This window comes from Eretmochelys imbricata, chromosome 8, assembly GCF_965152235.1.
Source record: "Eretmochelys imbricata isolate rEreImb1 chromosome 8, rEreImb1.hap1, whole genome shotgun sequence".
Taxonomy (NCBI): domain Eukaryota; kingdom Metazoa; phylum Chordata; order Testudines; family Cheloniidae; genus Eretmochelys; species Eretmochelys imbricata.
In genome coordinates, this window is record NC_135579.1 from 50895006 (window position 1) to 50922607 (window position 27602).

Here is a 27602-nt window from a genome sequence, read left to right on the forward strand (position 1 = left end):
TATCTTTGGGCCAGGCCTATCTTGGAAGGTCACCATCAGCAGGGGGCCTGGAGGAGAACAGCAAACATTTCCCAGATACGATGCTGCCTTTTTGCCAAATGGCAGGGCATTTAATGAACTGGATGAAACTGGGGGGAGTGGCATGCCCGACACCCTCTGGAATCTGTCAAAGTGGTATTGCATTTTGCAGCTTTGTCCCCAAACCTCGTGAATTGCCCTCTGTCCTAGAGGCCTGCACCTTCTCCCTTTGTGTCTCTCTACCCCACCCACATCACCATCCCATAGCCGAGACCCGGGGCGCTCTGGTCAGCGGCCACAGCTCAAGGCCAGAACAGGTCATGGAGAAGGAATTTCCCATACTCATGGGAGCTGCTTCTTCCACATCAGAGCTGAGCTAAGCTGGTGGGACAGCGTGGGGCAAGCCTGTCCTGATATTGCCCATGTGGTAGCTGTTCTGGTAAAGAGAGGACTTTGGAATCCAGCACCAAACACGCAGACAAATGCTAAAGTCAGGGTAGAACAAACAGCCACCGATGGGTTTCGGACCTAGCTATGTGCCGCTATGCGTTTCTCCCCAGTACCCAGCGTAACAGCACATAAGCTACCAGTGGGTTCTCTGCCTGTCGGTCTCTCTCACTAATGCCCTTCCCCTCATGCCGTTGCAGCGCTGGAGGCCCTGAGGAGCACTGAGGGGGAGAGAGTGGCGAGAGAATGAAGAAGCCAACCGCGCAGGAGAAGCATGAGGTGGCAGCAGTTTGAAGGGCTCCGGCTGATGGTCCCATGGGCATCGGCCCTGAGTCTGTGCTGCTGGGGGTTAGTAGTGGCCACCGCTGCCAGCCCGGTGCCTGACCAGCATGCCGCCGCCTCCTCCCCCGGCCAGGCGCCGCTGGACTGGCTGCTCACCGACCGGGGACCATTTCACCGAGCTCAGGAATACACTGACTTCGCCGAGCGCTACCGGCAGGGTTTCACCACCAGGTACAGGATCTACAGGTGAGAGGGGGAGCTGGTGTTCCTTCCCTAGGAGGCTGTCTCTCTACAGGGGCGAGGTGAACGCGCGGGGAGAGGAGGGGAGAAAAGAGAGACAGGGTGGGGAAGGCAAATATGACAAGCTAGCGCAGGGGCGGCCAACCTGTGGCTCCGGAGCCACATGCAGCTCTTCAGAAGTTAATATGAGGCTCCTTGTATAGGCACCAACTCCAGGGCTGGAGCTACAGGTGCCAACTTTCCAATGGATTGGGGGGTGCTCACTGCTCAACCCATGGCTCTGCCACAGGCCCTGCCCCCCACTCCACCCCTTCCCCCGAGCCTGCCGTGCCCTCGCTCCTCTCCCTCCCCCCTAGAGCCTCCTACACACCACGAAACAGCTGATCGGGAGGTGTGGGGAGGAGGGGGAGGCACTGATTGTTGGGGCTGCTGGTGGGCGGGAGGCACTGGGAGCGGGGGTGGGAGCTGACGGGGGGCTGCTGACGTATTACTGTGGCTCTTTGGCAAAGTACGTTGGTAAATTCTGGCTCTTTCTCAGGCTCAGGTTGGCCACCCCTGAGCTAGCGTGTGTATATGCATGTGTGTGCATTGCTGTCCTCTAGTGGAATATAACAGATCTGCTCAGATAGGAGTGCCTTTCACCTCTTAATTCCCACATAAGCCCCCATGGGGTGACTCTCCTCCCCTCCCCCTGCCATGGACTGGGTGACTGCAAACAAATCCCGGCAAATCCTCAGGAACCACTGTCCCAACTCTGCTGCTTTGATGCGCATTCATACGTTACCACTGGGGATAACGCAAGAGGCTCACTCAGTGTGAGCCAAATTCTGCCCTTCTCAATGACACACACACGTCTGCAAGTGGTATTTGGCCCTGGGTTTGCAGTTTAAATAGAAAGGATCAAATTCATTAAAGCCAGGGCTGGATTAGGCCCAAGGAGTTTCCAAATCAAATACACCTGACCTTTGCTAACCTCCCTGCGTTACTCCACTGACCACCCTGGGGCTTCAGCCGGCTGAGAGGCGGAACTAGTTAACAAGGAAATATTGTCATGCATAATTGAACCCCTTTTGTCTAAATAACTGAACAAAGCCTGTTTGGGGATGCTAGATCCCAGGGTGGGTTTTTTGGTATTGTGTTTGTTCATTTACTCACGGAGTCACTAACTCGGGCAAATCCTGTCCCAGTCAGACATGAGCTTTTAAGCCAGGCTGTGCAGCCCACAGTATGAGCCAGTCCCCGTCCTGAGGTGCATCGGGTCTGGGCATGGTGAGGCCCTGATCTCAGTTTCAGCCTCTAGCCTCTCTTGTACTAGAAATAAATAACGCTAACAGCCCAGATTCTCAGATCTTCCGTCCTTGGGTGCTGATCAGGGGATGCCAAGGGAGCAGAAACCGCCTTCCAGGCTTTCTCGGGGATATCCCTAGTAGTGCAGAGGGCATGTCAATGTAAAGGTGGAAGGAAGCAGCAAGTGGAGTGCCCAATGTGCCTAGTCCTTTGGCAGTTTCCAGCTGCCATGTGATCCCTATGGGGCCATAGCCAGCTGGTGCAGTTTGATGCTGCTCTAAACTGTCTGAGTCCAGGGGTAGAGATTTAGGAAGCTGTAACTGGCCACATCTGGCTCCCAAAAGCCCTCCTCCTCCCCCTCTCCTCTGTACTCAGCATAATCTGGGCCAGCAAGTGCAAATCAGTGAGGCTTCAGTGTCATTCACCTCACCAGCTGGCACAGAGCTGATTCTAGAGCAGGAGCAGGATGAATTCTGATGGGTGCAGTAGCGAGCCAGGCCTTGGAATCCAGAGCAGGCAGCTCAGTGCACAAGCAGGTTGAACCAAAGCTAAATGTGATTGAGAAAGGAAAAAAAAAACAAATAACTCCGTGATGCCGTCAGACCTTACTGCGATTTCAGAGAGCGCTGGGATAGACATGCTATTTATAGGCCATCCTGCTTGCATATGTAGAGCAAACAGGGACAGGTTCTTCTCGGAGCTTATGTCAGAGAGGGCCTGTGGGGCTGAGTCTTGCAGGAGCAAGTCAGGCAGCGTGATGGGCTTTGATAAAGGGCTGGATCATTTTATAGGCAGGAAAAACAGTGATAGCTCTAACAACACCACTTTTCATGTCTCTGGCCTGGCCATCTGAGCATCCCTGAGTGCTTTGCCAGCTCCCAGACTGCAACCTTTCAACACCCTTGTGCGCAGCAGAGAAAGGCTGTTAGCATGTCATTCTCTCAGTGACGGGCCAGGGTGGGTGCTTGGCACAATGGCCTGCACTGAGGGGCAGCCTGGAGCTGTATTACCTCAGGGAGAGATTGTGGCTTGGGAAAGTACAGCCCTTTCCCCAACTTGGGGTTTCAGCCTGAGATAGGGTGACTAGACAAGCAAATGTGAAAAATCGGGACAAGGGGTGGGGGGGTAATAGAAGCCTATATAAGAAAAAGCCCCCAAAATCGGGACTGTCCCTATAAAATCGGAACATCTGATCACCCTAGCCCCAAAGCTAAAAGCATGAGAGGCTATGGTAGGCCCATTAACCTCTGATGTGGAGCAGCCACTAGAGGGGGACATAGAGCCCCATTCGTTCCATGGGTACACATGCACCTTCCCTGTACCATCTCTTAGAATGGTTTAGCCTACACTCCCCCCACCATCTGCCCAGCCAGCTCCAGTGATCAGTGAGGAGGGGAAATGGAGCCTTGGCTTCCCCCTTCCATGTCCCCAGGAGTGGTAGGAGGGAGTGCTCCTTCCACTGTCCTGAGCACAGGGGCTGCAATCCTTCCTGACCCCTGCATGGTGGACGCAAGGCAGGGGAAAGATGGCTCCTTGCTCCAGTCTAGCCTTGGGTCAGCGACTAGGAAAAGGCTTCCCCATTCTGTCCGAGTGCAACCCAGGCGGCTCACAGGATTCCTCCACGAGAGAAAGAAGAGACAAAGCATCTTCACCTGCCGCCGCACACAAAGGGTTAATTTCTACATCCTTTCCGAAGAGCAGGTTCTGGAGAGGAGGCAGGTTGCCAAAACAAAGATAGTCTGTGAGGTGCAGAGAGAGGCTCTGCTGGGGGCAGGGATAGGGAGGAGAAAAGAAAAGAAAAGATGACTATTTGAAGGCAATCAACATCTTGCTCTTGGCATCGGGAAAACTCCGCTTTAATCTGCCACGGCTGTCACTGCGGTGCCAGAGGCGTTTGGGTGACAGAAGTGGGGAAGGGAGCTGCTTGTTAGCACCAATGTACAGAGGGTAGGGGACACAGGGCTGTGTGGCTATTGGAGAGGACATTGCTCACTGGGAAAGCATGAGCACAAAATTGTTGGGGAAGTGAAATCTGGGTGGTGTTTTGTGTGCCTGTCTGGTCACCCGCTGGAAGCTCAGCTGGATTCCCCATTGGCACAGGGAATCCCTGACTTCCTCACATGGGGGGTGAAACGGACAGGGCCTGTACCTCCCTTTTAGCCCTGCTTAAGTCCTCAGGCTTCAGTGGTGCCTAGGCATTGGGCTGGTCTCCTGCACAGAGGGTTGTGGATTTCACCCTTAAATAGCTCTTCTGAGGACCTATTTTCCTGCCTGGTTCAGCCACGGCTCGCCCCAGACATCTGGAGTAAATGGACAGGAGTGTTGGGAAGCACATGGGCTTGGGGGTGATGGAACTGACTCCCCCCGCCCCAGCCCTCAGGCAGACTGTGGTAAGAGGCGACCCAAAGTCATAACCCCAGGAACAATGTGGTGGCCTATGGGAAAGGACTCTGGTGGGTCTTTGTTTAGTTCTGAACCAGCAGGAGTCTGTGTCACAAACCCCAAGCAACCCTCACAATGGGAGCTAGCACAGAATCCACGGAGACCAATCTAATCTACCCCCTCCTCCCTAGAGGTACTGTATAGAGACTGGCTAGTACTTCAAAGGTAAATTCCCTGAAGATTTCATCCACGCTGAGCATGTGCCAACCTGGGGCCGAGCAAGACTTTTGCTGCAATTGCAGCTCTGGGCTGCCACAGGCTGGGCCCAGCCGGAATGGGCACTGGAACCGAGGGCAGGGATCTGGGCTCCCCTGTGCTCTCTGTGACCTCCCTGCTGGGCCTACCCCCCATGGCGGAGGCAGCTGCCTGGTTCAAATACAGAGGGGACAAGAGGCGGACCTGAGGGAGTAGATTGGGACCAGGAGCCTTGGGAGGAGACTGGGACTAGAGGGGAGGGGAAATGTGACTGGTAGTTGGGGTGGGGGTGGGGGCAGGCTGGGAGTGGCTAGGCAAGGAAACTGGAGTGGGAGCCAGGAAAGACTGGAGCTGAGGAAGGAAATGAGGGAGAGACTGGGAACCAGTGGGTGTGAGGGGGAACTGAGATCAGATGATGAGCTGGGTCAGAGAGCCACTGGGGACAGGGAAGGTGAGCAGGTTGGCAGGGGCTGACTGGAGGCTAAAGCCAGAGGAGAGAGACAGACTGGATGAAGAGTTGAGAGAGGTGGACTCAGACTGGCTGGGCAAGGAGACTGGGACTGGAATGAGAGGCCTGAGAGTGGAGACTGGGACTAGCGATGTGGGGCAAACTGAACTGGAATCAGGAGCCAGGAGTGGGGAAGAAACAGGACTGGGACAGGGACAGATTGGAGGGAACAGTACAGAACAGTCAAGCTTGGGGAGGTGTGGAAACAGATGCAGAAAAGACTGTGCCCACTGGAGCACACACCCCTCCAGAGCCTGGAATGGAACCCAAGATTCCTGAACCATATAATTTCTCTGCTGTCAGCAAATAGCTGTGAAACCTACTGGCAAGTTGTCCCATCCCCCTCTTCTAGTGCTGGTCCAGAAAGAGGCTAATAATACTGCTATCCACCTACTACTACTACAGTTCCTCCATCAGCTCCAGCGGCAGAGATCTATGCTGGGGAGCAAAGGATTCCAACCCTGCAGATTCCTGGATTCCCAGGCCAGAAAGGAACACTGTGATCTTCTAGTCTGACCCCCTGCGTAACAGGCCAGAGAAGTTCCCCCAAAACAATTCCGAGAGCAGAGCTTTTAGCAAAACACCCAAAGACCTAAAGATGTCCAGTGATAGAGCATCCACCATTACCCCTCAGAAGTTGTTTCAATGCTTAATTACCCTCACTATTAAAAATACACACATTTCCAGTCTGAATTTGTCTAGCGTCCACTTCTTGTTATCCCTTTCTCTGCGCAATTGAAGAGCCCATTAGCCAATATTTGTTCACCAGGCTGGTACTTATGCACTGTGATCAAGTCATCCTTTAACCTTCTCTTTGTTAAGCTAAATAGATTGAGCTCTTTGAGTCTGTCACTGTAAGGCATGTTTTCTAATCCTCTAATCGTTCTCATTACTTTTCTCTGAATCCTCTCCGATTTATCAACGTCCTTCTTGATTTGTGGACACTAGAACTGGACACAGGATTCCAGCAGTGGTCGCACCAGTGCCAAATACAGGGGTAAAATAACCTCTCTACTCCTACTTGTGATTCCTGTTTATGCATCCAAAGATCACATTAGCCCTTTTCACCACAGCCTTGCACTGGGAGCTCATGTTCAGCTGATTATCCACCATAACCCCCAAATCTTTTTCAGAGTCACTGCTTCCCAGGGTAGAGTGCCCCATCCTGTTTGTATGGCCTACCTTCTTTGTTCCTAGATGTACAGATTTACATTTAGCTGTGTCAAAATAACTCAGATTGTTTGTTTGCACCCAGCTTACCATGCGATCCAGAGCACTCTGTATCAATGACCTGTCCTCTTCATTATTTACCACTCCCCCAATTTTTGGGTCATCTGCAAATTTTATCAGTGATGATTTTATGTTTTCTTCCAAGTCATTGATAAAAATGTTGGGGCCAAGAACTGATCCCCAGAGGACCTCACTAGAAATGCACTCACTTGATGATGATTCAGCGTATAAAGTTATATTTGAGATCTATCAGTCAGCCAGTTTTTAATCCATTCAAAGTGTGCCATATTTATTTGGTCCCATTCTAGTTTTGTAATCAAAATGTTGTGTGGTATCAAGTCAAACACATTACAGAAGTCTAAGTATATTGCATCAACACTATTATCTTGATCAACTGAATGCGTAATCCCATCAAAAAAATATATCCAGATTAGTTTGACAGGATTTATTTTCCACAAACCCATGTCGATTGGCATTATTTATATTACCCTCCTTTAGTTCTTTATTAATTGAGATTCATATTAGCCACTTCATTATTTTATGAGGGCGTGATGTCAGTCTGCAATGAATCATATGGGGTGTCAATATGATGCCACGTGACAGAATTTCTGTCTGTTCAGTTTGCTTTTTTAAAAACCCATTAAATCACACACATTAAAAATGGCATAGGTTGCAAAGTCAAATACTCAAAAGTTAGGAAATTCCAGAATTAAGTTTGGTGTGTAACCTTAATTTGGCACCCTTGTGCATAGGCATTATGACACCATTGTTAATTACAGGATCACACACAATTTTCTTCCACAAAATTCTTGCCTCATTTGGTATGTGGCATGGATCTGCTCTGGAGACTAATCAGGCTGTGTAGTGAAGGAGGCTATTGCCTGTAGGACCTTGCCTCATTTGTTGCAATTGGGAATGGGTGTAGTGAAGGAGGAGGGGATTGCAAGAAGAGAAAGAATGGTCTCATGGCTAAGGCAGTCAAATGAATCATAGAATCATAGAATATCAGGGTTGGAAGGGACCCCTGAAGGTCATCTAGTCCAACCCCCTGCTCGAAGCAGGACCAATTCCCAGTTAAATCATCCCAGCCAGGGCTTTGTCAAGCCTGACATTAAAAACTTCCAAGGAAGGAGATTCCTTGCTGCCCTCGAGAACTGAATTCTATCCCTGCCTCTGCCACAGAGATTCTGTGTGACGCTGGGCAAGTCACCTAAACACAGCTTTTCACAGAGGTTCACTAATTGTGTGTTCCTCATTTTCTGGGTGCCTGAATTGAGATCCTGTGATCTGATTTGCAGAAGCACTGAGTTGCACCGCTGCAACTGAAGTCAATGGGAGCTGCGCTTTAAACACATAATGTACTATAAATAATACTAAGTTCTCTAAAACAACTGGGCCCTAGGTGTCTCTAAAATTAGTGGGTTTTACTTTTATCTCTGTGCGCTCCTAATCTGAAAAATGGAGATAATACCCTTATATCTCACAGGGGTATTGTGACGATGAATTAATATTTGTGAAGCACTCCTATACTGGAGTGACAAGCACCACAGAGAAGCCCATGAGGAAATTAATAATTGTATCTTCAGACAGGGTTGGAATAGTGTGCCGTAAATAAGGCCTGAGGCCACCCATTGAATAATGAGGAGAAAACAAAATATTGGCTAGCTGATCCTTCAGTGAGCACTGTCCAGCCTGTGCACTGAAGGAGACAGAACTCCAGGGGGAAAAAAGTATGTGATCACATAATTAAAGAGTGTACCATACAGCATACGCACAAGGAGGGCAAATTAAGGTGACACAGGCAACCTTAATTCTAGCATTTCCTAACTTTTGAACGCTTGACTTTGCAACCTTAATAATGTTCTTTTATTGGAGGTTTTTTTGTGGTGTAGTAATTATTTATATTGCAATAGGCACAGACTAGGACCCCATTGTTGTAGGCAAGGTATAATACAATGTATTATATTATATGTAGCATGCATGTAAATATCATAGGCCCAGGGGCTTTTTTTTGAAGTTTTCCATTTTTCAGGACAACCCCAAATCCAAACATGTCAAAGTTTTCATTTTCCCCTTTATTTCCCTCTTTTTCTCTCCCCTTTTTAGTGGAAAAATGAAAAAGAGGGCAAAAAACAGAAAACAAACCACCCCCAGTTCCCAAAAACTGGAGGAAAAAGTGAAAAATTTTGAAATCAAAATAATTTTAAATACAGATTTTCACAAAATATTCCAAAGAAATGAACCCTTTTGAAACCGTTGGAAGAAAAATTGTTTAGAAAATTTTGAAAACACTCCTGGAAAAAAAACCTCTCTCTTTTTTTCAACCAGCTCTTGCATTAGCCATGAATGAGTAGAGTGGCCTGGGGAACTATTAATTGAAGGTCATCTCTAGCTGGGGAGGCATGTACTGGAAACAATGAGAATTCCAGTTAGAGGGGGGTGATGACACAAGTTGTTTTTGCTGATTAATAACACCCTAGCCTTGAACCTCGGGCGGCTATTCAGATAGGCACTGATGGGCTTTTTCCTCCCCCCCTCCCCCCCCCGTGTCCTGATTTGAGGGGGTGCCTTTGCTCACTGTTCTCTTCCTTCTCCCATCCACCTACAATTAGATGCATCTGATGTTTCTAGCCAGCAGAAAACTTAGGGCTGGAATAGCAGGGGTCACGATGGAAGCACTTCGGCAGAGCTGCGTGCGTGGGAATCTTGCACATTGCTTGCCTAACACTCTGCCTTCCTCTAATCAGTGCTGTCAGTATCTCACTTTAATGAGTATCAGAATGCACCTAATTATCTCTAAAAGACTGTATGGGGGTTTTCTGTACAAAACCCTAACAGCCAGGGAGGTGGGTTTTGAAAGGCAGAGAAAAGCAGAGATTCAGTACAAGGCCCTTTTTGACAACAAACAAAGCAGCTGCTGCCAGTGCTGTGATCAGCTTGTTGTTATGAATGTTATGAACCCTGGTGCCTTCAGGGGATTGATTTTCACCACCACCACCCTGGCCTCCATGCTGCTGCTGTGGGACCCAGAGGTCTCCGGAGAAAATGCTGGTGACGAAGGTGGGACAGGAAGAAAGAACCCCACATGCATTAAGGCAACCGTTGTCTCTCAGCTCCTCTGAGGCATGTAATCAGCTAGCAACCATTTGGATTTGTTTTGATAGCACAACCGTTAAACTCAGGGTAAACTAATCCACCTCCACCTGACAGAGCCTTCTGCACTTGGATCTAAAGAGTCTCTCTGAGAAGGACCTGCATGGCACTGAGGATTTGCGCTTTTGTTTGCTGGGTGGAGCCCAGCGTTCAGGTTTGCTGTCGGTCCCCTGTGAATCGAGTGTGGGGGAAGCTTGTGGGGCATGTGCTAAGCTAGCACATGGCCACAAACTGGAATAGCAGGGAGTGCTGATTAAGTCACATTGGGGAGCAGGAAGAGCAGGCACTGCTAAACGTCAGGGCTGAGGTGCCTCGGGGGAGCGGGGCAATGCTCAGGTTGGCACAGCCAGAGGTGAGGCAGGGCAGGGTGGCAGTGCTTTGGCAGAGCTGGGTGGGCACTGAGAGAGCCAGGGACCTGCTGCGGAACAGGACCTAGGGGCGTTGATGTATGGGGGCCCAGCACTGATATATGTGGGGGCTTTGCTGATGAGGATGGGGCACTGACCATAGGGTGTAACAGGTTTGTCAGAATAAAGCTTCTCTCCCTCCTAAGTCCTCACACATGCTGACTTAGGAGCAAGACCTCAAGGCCAAAACCCAGCCCCTCTGACAGGTGCCTAATCCATACCACTAACCATCCAACAAAGCCCAAGGCCTAGCCCACGACCTCTGATGGCAGGAGCGTCTGCCCCTCCGACCCATCAGCCAGAGTAAAGGAGGCTTTGTCTGAGGTGAGGAAATGGGGCTGGGAGGTTTCTTCTTCCCAGGTCAAAGCAGAGGGACATGATTCCAGAGAGACAGGTACCCCAGGCAAGGGACATAAGGCTTCTGAGACGTGGGCCCCACACTTGTGGCTGGAAGAGGACAGATCTCAGACATAGTCAGGGGAGAGTGGGTAGTGGGATAAATAGGGCCTATCGCCAAACACCAGCCCATGCTCTTTCTCCCAGCTCTCTATACGCAGACCCTTTGGTCTTCTTCCCTCAGCCCCTGGACAGACTCTTCTTCTCAGTCCTTCCCGGACAGGGGTGCTCTCCCTCCCACCCTCTTCCTTGCTTCCCAGCACGTCACCCCCCTGCATAGTAGACTTCACCCCTCTCGCTGACTCACTGTTCAGCTGGGCCCCTGAGAGGAGCTGGGCCCACAGCCCAAAGATGGTGATGGAAAGGAACAAGTGACCGAAATGAAAAAAAAGCACCAAACCTGAGCCTCCATTCTCCCTCTGGAATAGCCTCTGGGGCGGGAGCAGCCCTAGGCTGTCAGTGGTGGTAATTCCTAGGCCAGGTCAATTGTGAAGAGGGCAGGCATGCAGGCATACTTGGCTGCTCAGGGCTTTGCAGTCTCACAGCTGCAACTCCAAGCGCTTGTCTGCTCTCTGACATGGCTGTTGTGCTGCCCATTTAACCTAATAAAAACCCACATGGGGTGCCATCACTGGAGCGATGGCAGATACTCCGGCTGGCTGCTCCCCCCAGCCTCCCCTCCATCTCTCCCAATCACCCTTCATTAAACCGGCTGAAAGCCACAGCCTGATTTTAATTAGAAAAAAATTGCAAAGATTAGAATGAAATTGGCCAATCATTGTTTATGGGGCCATTGTTTGGGAACACAGCGGGCTGGTAAATTGCCTCCATGCCGGGCTTGCAGCGAGTGCAGATGGTGCCAGGGATGTGGGAGTCCTGCTAAACAGGGCTTGGCCTGTACCATATGGCACATTTTGCAGGCTGCAGATGTTGAGATGTTACTTACCAAATTACCCAATACCAGCACATGCTGCCAACCTCCTTCCCCCTGGTGGTGCCCCTCCATAGGGCGAGGGGGCGCAATGCTGGCAAAGCGTGGGTATAAACCCCTGTGCACTAGCAGGGTTTTTGACAGGGTAACAGCTGAGTAGGAAGGATGATCTAGGGGATAGGGCACTGAGCTGGGACCCAGGAGATCTGGAGTCAATCCCTAGCTCAGCCATAGACTGCCTGCTTGACTTTGGGCAAGTTGCTTTGTGTTTCTCAGTGCCTCAGTTCATCGTTTGTAAAACGGGGTAATACGGCCCTTCCAGGGTGCTATGTACCAAGAGAGGTTAAGCGTTTGCGTTCCATTGGTCAAACTAGTTTCCTTTCCTGTCCCCCTCCATTCCCAGAATTCCCACCTCCAGGAGGTGGCATAGCTGAGCAGACTCTCACACTGTGTGGCAAAGCATCAGATCGGGCCTTCCCTTCCACCCCGTTCCTGCAACAGCCCTGTCTGGGGATAGCAGCAAAGGTGGCAGCCTCACGCTGCTTTGGGAGCTCTGGGCGGTGGGGCTGTGTACACCTGTGGAGGGTATTCCTGAGGACCCCTGCTGCCTTCTGTCCTACTCCCATTCATAAGCAGACCCAGACGGGTCAGCGGGAGTTTTGCCTGTAGTTTCAATAGGAGCAGTGTTTCTATGTTAGAGACAACACTATATTTACAGGGTAATAACATTTTAAACCTCAGTCCCCTTAGCTCAGGCATAGCCCAGGGAACGGCCGTGTCCTATAGCCCAGTATCTTAGATGGGGAGGGGCAGAGTGCCAGGGCAAATGATTTTAACAGGCCAGAGCCCCAGCCTTCCGAATCCTTTTTATTCAATCTCCAAGTACAATTATATTTACATGTAAGTACATCAGCATACCAGGGACTGAGTCTCCTCTCACCTACAGCTGTGTCAAGCTGTGATGGCCCCCTCAAGGGCTGAACTCACAACCCTGGGTTTAGCAGGCCAATGCTCAAACCACTGAGCTATCCCTCCCTCCCCTTTGGGTGAGACACTTCATCTAGTTCCCCTCCCACCCCTCATCTACTTAGGCTGCAAGATCTAAGGTGCAGGCTCTCCCTTGCCATGTGTGTACAGTGCATAGCACACTGGGGCCCTGATCTCATGCTACTATAATACTGATCACCATGCACCTTTTTTGAGTGCTAATACAAAACAATCAGCAGTCTTTTAATTGATTTCAGCTGGCTTTGGCTCGGGCTCTCTGAAACCATCTGCAGGGTGGGAATTGCACGAGGAGAACAATGATCAGCTACTAGTTTGTCTTGTGGGTGGAATCCATCAGCCAGCAGTCCACACCTGTCTGTCACCGGAGAGGCAAGGGGGAAGCAAACAGCATAGCTGTGTGCGTGCGTTTTTCATTTCTGAACTTCGGCAAATGTTCCTCCAGATTAGATGCAGCCCTCTGGCAAGGTGTCAGTGGAGCAAGCCTGAACTTTTGGCATCTCTGCCTTAGCTCTGAGTACTGGTCTATATATCTAACCTTGGAAACATTTCCAGCACCCTGCCCACCAGGAATAGCGGATACACACAGCTGCATAGCAGAGCAAAGGTTTCAGCTGCAGAATTCCCAGATGGGATCACTGTGCTGTCAGCCGAGTCCACATAGCACTTCTAGCCTGGCCACACTACCTACAAATGTGTTGCACCATTAGCTGGTGAGCATTCTCACATGCACGCCATTCCACCCATCAACCCTTTGAGACTGGGGATATGTCCCCCTAAGCATTCACTGGGCTGCGGTGTGGGGAAATGCCTGTGACAGCCTATGGGTTAATGTGTTTAGATCAAAGGGTGGTAAATGCCTCCTTCAAATCGTCATCTGCTGTGTGTGGATCACATGTGGTATTATGACAGCAGGACAATTCCCCAGAGAAAACCCTACTCAAAGGGGCTCTCCCACCCAGGCTGTGGTGGCTACCTAGCTGGAAGTCAACAGTTGCTTCCAGTATGGATTGGCCTTTTTATCAATGGACTTGCTGGTTTGAATTTGGCTTACACGTGAAAAGACTTTGGATGCCTCAGCAGCAGGGGATGGGTAGATTCAGAGACTGGAAAGCCAGAAGGGATCATTGCAATCATCTGGGCCAACCTCCTGCATCACCCAGGCCAGTGAACCTCACCCAGTGATCCCCACTTTAGGTCCTTAACATGTGGTGGAACCAGTGCATATCCTAGAGGAGGCCATCCATGCAGTCTCAGCTAACGCTGCAAAGTGACGGAGCATCCCTTGGGAAGATTTACCTGTGGTTCATCATCGTCACTGTGCCTTACTCCCAGTCTGAATTTGTTTCATTTCAACTTCTTGCCGTGCCTTGGTCTTTGGAATAGCAGCTGTGCATGCAGCTTCCATCCATTCTCTCTCACCCCCACCTCCTTTGAGCTGAGCTGGAATTGTTTCCATTCCAGTCTCTCCTCGCGGCTGCCAGAGCAGAGTTATTGATCATACGAGGGGCGCATTGGAGGGAGCTAGACCGGGTAGATATAGTCTGTTACTGCCAGTTATGAGAGACTCTGGCTAAATCCCTAATCTATTCAGTTCTCTGTGGGCATACTTAATCAGGTGATATTGCAATATCCCTATCCCGGTTTCCTCCAAAGGAGATGTTTCCAGCACACATGTGGGACTTATATACATGGATTTGTATTGCGCTGCATGCCAGCGGGGGCTCATGTACTCCACCACAAAGGCAGCCAGCACGCCTGTAGGACAGAGCATAGAGGGAGCTGGGCTTTGCCTGGCTCTGCAGACGAAGGGAAAGCAACTGAGATGATGTGAGGTGGTAGCTGAAGGAGAGGGAGGCTGCCCTTGTGATTACAGGAGGTGGTAGCTGAAGGAGATGGAGGCTGGCCTTGTGGTTACAGCCCTGGGCTGGAATGCAGGAGACTTGGGTCAATTTCCCTGCTCTACCACTGACTCCCTTTGTGAGCCTGGGCTCTGTGCCTCAGTTCCCGATCTGTACAGTGTGTAATGGGGTGGCACCCCACCTCTCAGGAGTACCCGCTGGCTGGGTGTGTCTGCCTCTCTTTCAGTCTGTGGTGACCCCTCTAGCCGAGTCTCACACAGTGTATATGGAACACAACTCAAACAGAGCCCTTCCGGGGTATCAGTGCAACAAAGTTGTTCAGTGCTGCTGGCCCTGGGAGGGAGCCGTGCCCTCAGGGCCTCCTCCGTGGAGACTCTTCTCCTGGCCTGGTCTGTTCTGGCCCCAGTTGGTCCTCTTAACAGTTCAGATCCCTTTCTGGGGTTTATCACTGTCCAGTTGTAGGTCACTTCCCCAGTGGCCTATGGGGGAGGCTCAGACCCACCCACTACTCCAGGTCCCTACCCAGAGACCTTAAGAGTCACAGCCACATGCCACCATGTCCCTTTAACAACCACTTTCAGTTCTTTGGGCCACTTCCCTGCAGCCCCAGTCTTCACCAAAGCTTCACCCTTACCTCAGCCAGCCAGCGGCTCTTTCTCGCTCCCCAAGGCCCTGCCCACACTGAGCTGTCCATGGTGCTGCAGTTCCCTTCCACCAGCCAGGAGCACCATGTGCACTCCTCTGGCTGTAAACAGCAACTGAGTCTGGGCTGCACTGCAGCTCCTTTTATACTAGCCTGCAACCCTGTGAATGGCTAGCCCCGATTGGCTACATCCCACGCAGCCTCTCTATACTTGGAGGACCCCTCTACTATACTTTCCTGGGACGGGTATGGGAGGACCCTAGTCCAGCCCGTCACAAGTGGGGATGAGAATCCTGTCTAGTCTATTAGAGCGTGAGCTCTTGTGGGCAGAGCCCGTTTCACGAGGTGCCTTTTACAGTGCCTAGCACAATGGGCCCTGATCTTGCTTGGGTCTCCTCGGAGCTACCTTCACCCCCCACCCCCAATGGAAGGCAGTGCAGTGACCAGTACATACTACAGCCTTTGTGACTGTGATGGGGATTTATGTTCTCTCCTGTTTCCCCACCCTCCCCTCCTTCTCACCTGGATACTGGAGTTCATGGCTGCTTTTCCTTGGCTTCTTTCTCCAGAGAGTTTGCCCGCTGGAAGGTGAATAACTTGGCCTTGGAAAGGAAAGATTTCTTCAGCTTGCCGCTGCCCTTGGCCCCCGAATTCATCCGGAACATCCGCCTCCTGGGACGAAGGCCCAGCCTGCAACAGATTACGGAAAACCTGATTAAAAAATACGGGACGCACTTCCTGCTCTCCGCCACTCTGGGAGGTAAGTGCCCGCTGTGCCAATGTTATGCTCCTGGGGCCAGATCCTCAGCTGGTGCAAATTGGCATTGATGTCAGTGACGTTAAGTCCATTTCCACCAGCTGAGGATCTGGCCCAAGCAAGATGGCCTCTACCTTTCCTGCCTCACTTATGTAGCAGCATCAAGATGTGAGCATGGTCTGCCCGGTTCTGGGGATGCTGCTTGCTCACGGAACCACTGTTGCTGGCTCAGCAGTGGAAGTGACGATCAGCCAAGATCTTCCAAAGTGGCTAGTGATTTTGGGGTCCCAACCTGAGAACCCTGAAAAGAGCCTCTTTTTTGGAGGGTGGATGTGCTGCACTTCCTGAGAATCAGGCCCCTTTCCGGCATCTCAGGTTGGGTCCCTCAAACCACTAGTCACTTTGGAAAATCTTGGCTGCTGTTGGTTTGGTGGGGCCCATAAAAACAGCAACTAGTGTTTGGCAAGGAGAGCAGCAGAGAGAGGAGGTGGATTTTAGAAGAGCCGCATGGATGTTTTCGATGTCTGGGAGCAGCTCGGAGCAACGGGGTACAAGCAGCAGCAGAACAAGCCCTAAATACGAGGGCTCCAATAAGCATGGGGACTCTTTACTGAGTGACCATGGGGCTGGGAGCAGACAGACATTTCCACTTAGCCTAGGCTAACACCTACAGCTGGTTTCAGCACTGCCAGGCCTGCTGAGGGTCAGGCAAGGTGTGCTCCATCTCCAAATGGAGCAGGAGAGTCTCCTGTGACTCAATCTCAGTCGTCTGGCCAAGTGTCGCTGGGCCCCCCAAAGGAATGCCCCTGATGCTCCGCAAGCACTGGGTTGCTTAGCATTGGGGGCGAGGCCTGGAGCTCGGCTCAGGGCTTTGATGGGGACATGAGAGATGCAGGAGAGATGGAGGGAAGAAGTGAAATGGGTTGTATTTGTGTGCTAGCCTCTCGTGTTCTGCCCTGCAAATTGGGCCGCTGTGCGAGGGCCAAGGCAGTAAAAGATAAGATGCGATGGCCCTTTAATAAGGGAGACTTGTTCTATAAATCCACCCACAGGGACATGTTCCCAGGCAGAGGAAGGGCCAATGTGATGGAGAGATGGCCTCCAATGGTGCCCTCCCATCTGCCTGTAAGAACCAGTTGGGATTCCTGGAGGTCTCCGTGTGATTGAGCCTCCTAGTTGGGCACTGGCGAGGAGACCAGGGAGTGGCAATGTCTCAGAGCCGGCTCAGGAGGGGGGGGCTGTGACGCTGCTTGGACGACCCAGGGCTCGGCCTCCAGGGTCTGATTAGAGCGGCTGGAAATCAGAGGGGCTGCAGGTTGACGTCCCCCACTGGGCCAACTCGCACGCCTGCAAGAGGCCTCGTGGGGCAGACGTACCCAGAAGCCCATCCTTCAGGCTTGTATTGCTCTGAGGGATGGCCAGCCCAGAGGGGCGGCAGGGAGGCAGGCTCTGGCTCCATTCCTGCCCATGGATGACTGACGGTGAAGCAGAGTTGAGCGTCCCCAGAGCACACTGACCAGCTCGCATGCCTGTGCAGGAGAGGAGTCCCTGACCATTTTCGTGGACAAGCGCAAGCTGAGCCAGAAGGCAGAAGCGGTTGGGACGGGAGGGGGCGGGAACAGCTCCACCATCTCCCTGGAGACCCTGCACCAGCTGGCCGCCTCGTACTTCATTGACCGGGAAAGCACGCTGCGCAGGCTCCACCACATCCAGATAGCCACAGCCGCCATCAAGGTAATACCGCCACTGAGCTCGGAGCAGGAGGCCCTAGGATGGGGAAGGAGGGGGGTGACAGCAAGGGGGACCCTGCCTATCCAGATAGGGGTGGGGGATTAGCACCTCTGGCGTTAGCTTTCCAAAGTAAAGCAAAGGTGAAAGGGGTACAGAGCTCATTCCAGGAGGGATGGGCTTGCAAGTAATTACTCGGCGTATTACAGTAGCCGCTAGACACTCCTGATGCTGCACGAACACATTGGAAGGAACTGTCTCTGTCCCTACAAACTTACAATCAAAATACACAAGGCAGATAAAGGGTGAGAGGGGAAACTGAGGCATGGGGAGGGACGTGACATGCCCAAGGTCACCCAGCCGGTCGGTGGCAGAACCAGGAAGAGATCCCATGTTTCCAGACTCCCACTGCACTGCCTCATGCACTGAGCCATTGGCACAGGGTGGTCCCTCCTCAAATGCCCCTCCTGTGGTAGGCTGCAGCATGATATGTGCTCCTGCCTCAGTTTCCCCTGAGTCCAGCTGTAAAGAGAGACAGTCTGTCTGACTGTCCAGTTCAGAAGCTCACCTCTAGGCATAACTTGTATACATAAAATAGTGCATAAAACACTCATGGTAAAACAGTTCTCCTAGTTCCTACAGGAACACACATCGAGATACAGGGATTTCTCCAGTCCCCTCTCTGGGGACAACGCTTCCAGGTCACCCACCCCTGAGTCCCCCAGCACTCCTTTCCCAGTCCCTCTCTACCCTTGTTCCAGGGCCCCTCTCTCCCAGCCAGCCACCTGCTCCTGAATCTTCTACCCCGAACACAGCTCAGCCCTTTTCAGCCTCCCGGCACTGGCTCTCCAGCTCAGGAAGGGCAGCAGGCTAACCCTTCCACTGGCCTCCTAGCATTTCCTCCCTATTCCCAGGGAAGACCCACATCATTTTCTCCTCTCTGCAGCTTCCCGGTCTCCCCCAGGAAGCTCTTACCTGTTACCCCCTAATGCTTTCTTTATAAGGGTCCAGCTGCCTTCTTTTAACCCCCGTTGGGCAGCTGCTAATCAGTCACAGGTGCACTGGACTCTGTTCCCTCTCACAGGGCCCAGTCATGCTGTGACAGCCACTCCCTCACAAGGCATTGCCCTCTGGCTGAGAAAATTTGAGTTTGGTGGCTGCTTCTGCTACAGAACATGTGTGACCTCGAGCAAGTTGCTTCTGTTCCCCTCTCCGATACAGGGCCAGTAACGCACTTCCGTGGTCTGGCCTGTAAGGGGCTGTCTCTTGCTCTGTGTTTGTACAGCGCCTGACACAATATACATAAAGAATAATCAAGTATCTGGGCAGGGAGCCTTCACCAAACCCTCCAAGCGATGTGTCTTGTCCTGACCACCCTTAGCAAGCTGATGTCTTGTTTTCACCTTGTTCCCTATGTTGAGGTCTATACGGGCTCCTGTGGCTTAACCCCCTGGGTATCTTATATGGCTGAGAACAATCCATCAGTAAATAAAACACCAGCTTCATCATAAGAGCCAGCCACGAAACCCACCACTCAGTATCCCACCCCTCCACTCCAAACGCCTACCATTAAACTGCCCCACCAGGCATCCGTTCACAGCACGGACCAACACGGCATTCTTATGCCGCGGTCTGCAGCCGGTGTTCTGTCATCAGAGTGGGGGGTCAGGGAAACGGCTGGTGTCCAGACTCACAGGGCGACATTAGCCAGAGTTCTGAAAAGTTCCCCTCCACGGCTCTGCCGGTGCACCTCAGCCCTGACCTGCAGCCCACTACTGGTCCAGTGCTGGGCTTCCACACCCTGCTCTGTTGTGGGTAGGGAAGCCAAGTCAGTCTCCTCGTGTGGTTGGAGACTGGGCTGGGAGGCTCCAATGTGAACCCTTCCTGAGCTCTGATCTTCATGCCGTAGGCGGGGAGAGCTCGCTGTGGAAGGGGGAGGGGGCAGAAATGGTGAGTGGTCGAAGGAATAAAACAGTGGTCCAGTTCATATGAAATAGAAGGAACATGGGAAGAGGCCAGAAGAGCGCTGAGGTCTCCTTGTGAAATCCCGGCCCACGTGGCCTCAGGCGGCAGGGTGACCTTGGAAAGCAAACGTCAGGGCCGTCCCTCCTGAGGGGGGCTGAGGAGTTGCTGCTCTTGCACTGGCCTTGCTCTGCCACAATCTGTGCCTTTCCTCTGAAAGTGCCACGCTGGCTCCCAGCCTGGAGCTGCTGTGTGCAGACTGGGCAAAGCTCTCCTTGTGGTGGGTTATATAGAAGGGGGCTCAGCCTCTACCCTGGTCTGTTTCCCTGACAATGGGAGGCCAACCGTGCACCTCCTCCTTCCAGTCCACGTAGGACCCAACGTAAGTGTACTTCCTCTCACCCACTGGCTGCTGACAGCATGGCCCAGAGGATGTGGCCTGAGCTGGGGAATCAGGAGATCTTCTTACTAGTCTGGGCTGTGCCGCTGAGTTACTTGGGGCAAATCTCTATGCTCTGAATTCCTTCTGTAAAACAGAGCTGTGCTTTGAGATCTCTGGAAGGCTGTTCTCATCTTGGCCTTTGGGGATCGCCTTGTGACTGTCGGATCTGACCCCCCTCTGCTCTTTGAAGCCCTCTGTGTTAATTTGATTGAACTGAGTGGATCTAACGAGATTGATGAGCATAGAGCAGGTGTGCCACATACAGTCAGGGGAGGGGAAGGGGATCTCCTGGTCCCTGTTCTCCCCACCCCTGCCCCGATGCTGTACTTGGGATGCAAATTGTGGCTGGTTGAAGCCCAGTCCCTGCCCCGGGCTCTCCTCCCACAGCCTGGCAATTATAACCCTGTCTCTGGCAGCCAGCGTCCTCGCTGGGAGGGGAGAGGGAGCCAGAGCAAGGTTAGCGCCTTCCTGTTAGTTATGGGAAATTGGCCACGCTAACGAAGCCGAGCTGCATCAGGCTGGAGGCAGAGCTGCTCTCTGTAAACAGGCCAATTAGCAGGCAATTATTTCCCCTTTCTCCCAGCGCTGCCGGGCCGCCCGTCTCTTGTCTCTCGTGCTGCCGCAGACGCCCTCACTCGGGACTGCTCTGCCGGCCTGGCTGGCTCCTTGTTGGCAGGAAGGACAGCCCTGCGGCCTCTGACTTACATTTGCTTTCCAAGGTCACCCTGCTGCCTGAGACCACATGGGCCGGGATTTCACAAGGGGACCTCGCCGCCCTTCTGACCTCTTCCCATATTCCTTCTATTTCATATGAACCTGATCACTGTATTGTGCCTTTGCTGCTCACCATTTCTGCCCCTTCATGCTCCTTCTGTCGCCCTGCCTGGCCTCCAGGAGCTGAGAACAGAGCTTGGACTATCAGAGCTCTGCATGTTTTCAGCTGCAGGCTCAGACCCTAACTGCTGTGGTGTGATACAAACGCCAGGTCCTGCCTCACTCGCTCTCTTACTACCCCCTGTTCTCGCAGGTAACTGAAACCCGGACGGGCCCTCTTGGCTGCAGTAACTACGATAACTTGGATTCAGTCAGCTCGGTTCTCGTCCAGAGCCCTGAGAACAAAGTACAACTGCTAGGTGAGGACGGCAGCCTTCCTCCTTTCATCCCCCATGCCTAGCATCAGCCAGACCAGCCCCTACAGAGGTCATCGAGGGAGGGAGAGGCCAGTGGGAGAGAGTAAGGATACTGAAGCAAGGAGAGGGGTAGGGCCCCAAGTGGAGGGATGGGGATAGTGTACAGGAGTTAGGTCAAAAAAGGGACCTATTTACCCAGAATGCCCTGATGTTGGGGCGCATGCCCCATGTCATAGGTGATCCCAGTAGGTTACGGTCATGTCTTCATTGCACGCTGACTCCTATCATTGCCCAAGCATGCACTGTCCCACTAGTCCCAGCTGGGCCCTGGGACCCTATAAGGTTGGATGGAAAGGTGCTTTGGAGGGTGGGGGAGAGAAGCTGTGAAGTGGGGGTTAAGAACTACTGAGCTGCAGCACCCAGCGCTGAGGGGTAGAGCCTCAGCTGGTGTAAATCGGCAGAGCAGCCCATGGAGCTATCCCCAGTGACCCCAGCGGAAGAGTCAGCCCTGGACGTTTGGCTGGACCTGATCCAAATTGCTGCCGATTCTTTGGGTCTGCAAAGCTAGGCGAGGGGTCTCCCAAGAAGAGGCTTCCTGATGAGATGTCCGGCGTTTCAGTCCCGGTCACAACCCATAAGCGAAGAACCCACATAGAGAGCTGGGGACGGGACCCGGGAAAAAGTGAATTCAGCTTTTCCAACTCTCCCAAAGATTGAGGGGCAAGGCTGAGTTTGGGGATGAAGGTGCCAGTCATTACTCAGTTTAACCAAATTGGTTCAGCCATCTCTGTCTCCGAAATGCCAGGAGAGACCCTGACCCCTGAGAGTCCCAGCCAGTTTTGCAGGTTTAAAATTAGCATCTGCACTTTTGTAGCTTCTCTGAACCGAGTCTCTGCAGCTGGAGAGATCCATCCCTTCCTTGAGCGGAGCTTCTGCCCTGACGGTTATTGGGCAAAGTGGGGAGAGGTCCTCAAGTCCCAGATCACATCGTGTCTGATGCTCCAGGGCCAGAACCTCCACACATGTAAACTGGTGTCGCTCCGCTGCGGTCAAGGTCGCTACATCAATATTTTAGACTTTGGGCCAGAGCCAGCCCTGGTATCAGTGGATGTGGCTTCACTGCCATTTGTAATGCTGAATTTGGCCCAGTTCCCCGCAGACAGGAAACACAGAGTGCTGAGGTACGTGTGGGGTGTCGGCTTGTCTCACCCTTCCTGGGACTCTCCCTCTGTGCAGGGCTGCAGGTGCTGCTGCCCAACTACCTGCGGGAAAGCTTTGTGGCGGCCGCGCTCAGCTACATCACCTGCAGTTCGGAGGGAGAGCTCATCTGCCGGAAGAATGACTGCTGGTGCCAATGCGGGCCTGGCTTCCCGGATTGCAACTGCCCTGAAGCCGACATCCAGGCAATGGAAGACAGTCTGCTGCAGATCCAGGATGCCTGGGATAATCACAATAGACAGTTTGAGGAGTCAGGTGAGGCCAGGAATGTGTGAGCTCACTGAGGCCCTCCCCTCTTACTGAGACTGCTGTGCTGGAATAGACCAGTGACCCTGCTAGTCTGCTGTCCTAGCTCTGACAGTGCCAGACACTTCCCAGTCGTATTAGCTAAGCTATTAGCCAAGATGGTCAGGGACGCAACCCCATGCTCTGGGTGTCCCTAAACCCCCAATTGCCAGAAGCTGGGAATGGGCAGTGGGGGATGGATCACTCAATAATTGCCCTGATCTCTCCATTCGCACTGAAGCATCTGGTAACAGCCACTGTTGGAAGACAGGATACTGGGCTAGATTGGTCTGACCCATTATGGCCATTCTTATGTTCTTACTTCATTATGCAATAATCTACTTTCTGCGTGGAGATTTCTTCCTGACCCAGATTGTAATCAGTTTACACCTGGAAGAATGAGAATGTAGACCCTCAATGTTTATCCCAGCCAGTCTCACTGCAATGTTTTTTTATTATAAAATGTTCTTTAAAAATGTCTACACTATTTGCCTCAATGATATCCAGTGGCAGTAAGTTCCACAGGTTGATCATATGTAGACTTAAAAAAAACATAATTGCCTTTTAATTTTAGGGTGTCCCCTTGTTCTTTTGTTATTATGGGATGGGGTAAACAGCAGCAGCTGGGATCACAGCCACATCTGAACCTTTGTCAATTTTAAACCTGAATTCAGTATTGTTAATGCTTCAGAAGCAGTGTGGCTAATGGACAGGGCCTGAACTCGGAATCAGGAGAACTGCCCAGAGGGATAGGGAAAAGAGAATTACAAAAGATGCATGAAGTGGGATTTTGGAAGCAAAGGGGGTTCTTGCATTGCCCTCTTTCTCTTGGCAATCTGGGTTCAGATCCTGAAATTCACCCAAGTGGAAATGGGTAGAGGGGGTCTCTGTCTCTCGTACTTATCTGAATCCCATTACTATAGTGTCTGACAGCTTCCCAGAGACCATTTTTGTTAATTACAAAGGGCCAGATTCTGACAGCCTCACTCATAGTAAATAGCACCTTAGAGCCTGATCTAAAGTCCATTAATGCCAATGGGAAGATTCCCACTGAGATCACTGGGCTCTGATTAGGGCATTAAGCCACCAAAGTTCCCAGTTAAAACAATGGGACCCCAGAGAGTAAAATGCCATTCAGTCGGAGTAAAGGAGTCAGCCTGTGGCACCCTAATTTTAGGCCCTGTTGGTGATCTCTGGCATGACATAGCTGAGGGTGCGGACCATCAGGAGCGCAAGGAGACTGGCAAAGCTCCGTGGGTCCAGGACTGAAACAGCTGGTGTGGTGGTTTGCAAGGAAGGTGCAGTGGCAGAGCTGTTTGGGTCCTCACGACTGAAACAGCCAGTCAGGAGTGAGGTGCATTGGCCTAGCTGCCTGGGAGGAGCTTGACAGCTCAATGCCTGGCTTCGACCAGGGCTACCAGCCTCTCCACTAACACCACGTGCAATGGAAAATGAATCCATTAGCTTCAGTGCGGGGAAAATGACTTCCAAAATCTCTGCCTCGCTCTCCAAGTGGTCTCTCCTTTCCACGAGGGACACCCTTGCCAGGGGGAGTATTTAGGCCTAGCGAGCAGCTTAAAGGTCCAACCCCGTATGGGTGTCGAGCCATCCCGACTCCAGTGACAGTCAGTGGGAGCGGAGAGCTCTCAAGAGACATGCAGAGCGCCTTGGGGAACTGGCCCTGCCCCTAGGAATTCGATTCCCTGAGGAGTGTGTGTTACAGCTGCTGTGGCAGGAGGTCACGGGGAACCAGTACCTCTTTGATTAAGTCTGGTGCGGGGGAACCAAATGATACCTGCCTTGCTTTCGCCTGGGGAAACCTGCTTGAGTCCCAAGTTGGACTTGTGTACAGAGAACTAGCGTGAGGTCTGGCTAGGAAAGGTGGGAACTGTCTGAATGTGAAGGATTGGTGTCACAGCTAGAGCATGCTCCAGCAGTCACTGGTGACACCTTCTCCGTCAATACATTAACAGCAACAGAGTGTGGCCTAGTGGATCGGGCACCTGACTGGGACTCAGGAGACCCTGGTTCTATTCCAGGCTCCTTTCATGTGACCATGGGCAAGTCGCTTCACCGTGCTCTGCCTTGGTTTCCCTTCCAACCCCATATCTGTCTGATCTAGTTAGAATATCAGCTCTCTGGGTGGGTGGACTGTCTCTGATTCATGCAGCACATGGGGCCATGATGTTCATTGCCTACCCTTAGGTGCTACAAAAAGACAATAAATAAAACTGTATTTTAAATAAACTAGTGGCGTTTCCCATCTGATAAACAGGGAGTGTCAATGTAATTTACGTTATAGAAATGAATGAGACCTTATGATTCGTCTAACCAGGCAGTGTGACCTAATGGATCAAGCCCTGGCCTGGTATTCAGGGTGTATTCCCAGCCCTGCCACAGGCCTGCTAGGTGACTTTGGGTAAGTCACGTGCCCTGTCTCTGCCTCAGTTTCTCCAGCTGTAGAATGGGGATAAAGATTCAGAGCTCCCTTGTAAAATGTCTTTAAGATCTAGTGATGAATATTGCTAGATGAGAGCTAGGTATCATTACTATAATTTTATCATTTATGCTGCACTAGTGCTTAGAGTCCCATGCATTGCTCAAAACCCCTTTGTGCTAGGCATTGGCCATATACCTAACAAAAAGATGGGCCCTGCCACAAAGAGCTTACAGCCTAACTGTGTTTTTCATTGAGGGAAACGGTGTCTAGTAACTCCAGCTAGGACATGTTCTGAGTTCTAATCCTGCCTCTGTAGCCCAGGGCAAGTCAAGCCTCAGTTTCTCCAGTTGCAAAATAAATACAGTGCTCCTCCCTGACCTAGCTGCGAGGGGCATTGTGAGGATGGTTTGCAGGGTGCTAAGTATTACTATTGTGTAATTCTAGCAAATCTACAAGCTATCAGAAGCCAAATTCAGAGTTGATGTGATGGGGGTGGGAAGGGCTGGTGCCATGGGGGGAGGAGGGCTCTGTCCCACCAGTCCTTGCAAAGAACCCCTGAGCTAAGTCCATTTGCCTGGGCGTTCTGCAGGGGCCGCATGTTTGGACTGGGGGCTAAGCCAGGGAAAGACTCTAACCAGGATGACAGGCCGCACTCGAGAGTGACTCTGGCCTTATCAGATAGCTCTTCCTGCGTTACATTCCTGCTGTGCTGACTCCCCTTCTCTCCCCACAGAGGAGCTCCAGTCCCTGGTGAAGAGACTCCCGGAGGATCGCTTTGTGAACATGACAACAGTCTCCCAGTACTGGGCAATGGACCTTGACGTGCAGCATCGCTACCAGCAGCTGAGCACCAGCCTGAAGCTGCTGCTCAAGAAAACCCATCGAATCATCCGGCGTCTCTTCAACCTCTGCAAACGCTGCCACAGGCAGCCTCGCTTCAGACTGCCAAAGGAGAGGTACAGCATCCCTTAGCACCAGCTCTCGGCTGCCCTGGCCCAAGCTGGGTAGGTGGGGCAAGGCCTGGGACCACCGGGCCCATTTGTTACTCATTGCACTGACCAAACTGGGACTAGAAGGGTGACCGCCTCTCTCCTAACATGTCACGCCATGGACGCTGAGTAGAGAAGCCAGCCCTTGGTGACTGAACTGCTTTGCCCCCTTAGTGCTGGCTCTTCCAGGCTTGGGACGGTGCCCTGGGGATCCTTGCCTGTGCCGTGGCTAACCTGAGGACTCCAATCTCCAGGGCTGGTCCCTCTCCCCGGAACAATAAATATGTCCAGGGGACAGGCCACTACTCTGACCCTCGGGAAGAGCGGTAGCCATGTTCACGCTGGCATTAAGGAGCCTTTTCTCTCTTGCCTCCTTCTCCTTTAGATCTTTACCCTACTGGTGGAACCACATTCAATCCTTCCTGTACTGCAGCGAGACCACCCCGCCGGGGACTTTCCTGGAAGACAGCCACAGCTGCACCTGCCCCTCCGACCAAGTCTCCTGCCAGGGGTCCATACCATGTGCCTTGGGCGAGGGGCCAGCTTGCGCTGCCTGCGCCGAGGAGAACAGCACCCGCTGTGGGACCTGCAACCCAGGCTACATGCTCAGCCAGGGCTTGTGCCGTCCGGAGGTGGCAGAGTCCCTGGAGCACTATCTGGGCCTGGAGATGGATCTGCAGGACTTGGAGCTCAAGTACCTCCTCCAGAAACGGGACAGCCGCATCGAGGTGCACTCCATCTTCATTAGCAACGACATGCGGCTGGGGAGCTGGTTCGATCCCTCCTGGAGGAAACGCATGCTGCTGACCCTCAAGAGCAACAAGTACAAGCCAGGGCTGGTCCACATCATGATGGCCCTCTCCCTCCAGATATGCCTCACCAAGAACAGCACCCTGGAGCCAGTCATGGCTGTCTACGTCAACCCGTTCGGGGGCAGCCACTCAGAGAGCTGGTTCATGCCTGTGAAGGAGGGGGGCTTCCCGGACTGGGAAAGGACTAACGTGGATGCCTCGGCCCAGTGCCAAAATTGGACGCTCACCTTAGGAAACAAGTGGAAGACCTTCTTTGAGACGGTCCACGTATACCTGAGGAGCCGGATCAAGTCTCTGGATGACAGCTCCAATGAGACTATCTATTATGAGCCTCTAGAGATGGTGGATCCATCTAAGAACTTGGGCTACATGAAAATCAATAGCTTGCAAGTCTTTGGCTTCAGCATGCCGTTTGATCCGGATGCCATCCGGGACCTGATCCTTCAGCTAGATTACCCATACACCCAGGGATCCCAGGACTCGGCCCTGTTACAGCTCATAGAGATCAGGGATCGGGTGAACCGGCTTTCACCGCCCGGCAAAACCCGGCTCGACCTTTTCTCTTGCTTGCTCCGGCACCGACTCAAGCTGGCCAACAACGAAGTGGGAAGGATCCAATCCTCCATGCAGGCCTTCAGTGCTAAAATGCCAAGCCCCATGGAGTATGAGACTGGCAAATTGTGTAGCTAGCCTTGGGGCACCTGGAATCTCTGAGGAGGGGCCAAAGAAAAGGGAGGGGGATGGAGAACCAAGACTTCTGAAGGTCCTTACCTTAGTGCCAACCGCGTGCTTC

The 27602-nt window shown here is 52.3% G+C and overlaps 1 protein-coding gene across 1 annotated transcript; it reads left to right on the forward strand.

The window, feature by feature from the left end:
- Positions 1-739: 739 nt before the first annotated feature.
- BRINP2 (BMP/retinoic acid inducible neural specific 2) lies at positions 740-27499 on the forward strand. Its single transcript, XM_077825166.1, has 7 exons — positions 740-993; positions 15616-15806; positions 17341-17537; positions 20963-21068; positions 22302-22538; positions 25742-25964; positions 26383-27499. Exons 1-7 carry the CDS (start codon positions 740-742, stop codon positions 27497-27499), a joined length of 2325 nt encoding a protein of 774 aa, XP_077681292.1.
- The last annotated feature ends 103 nt before the right edge of the window (positions 27500-27602 follow it).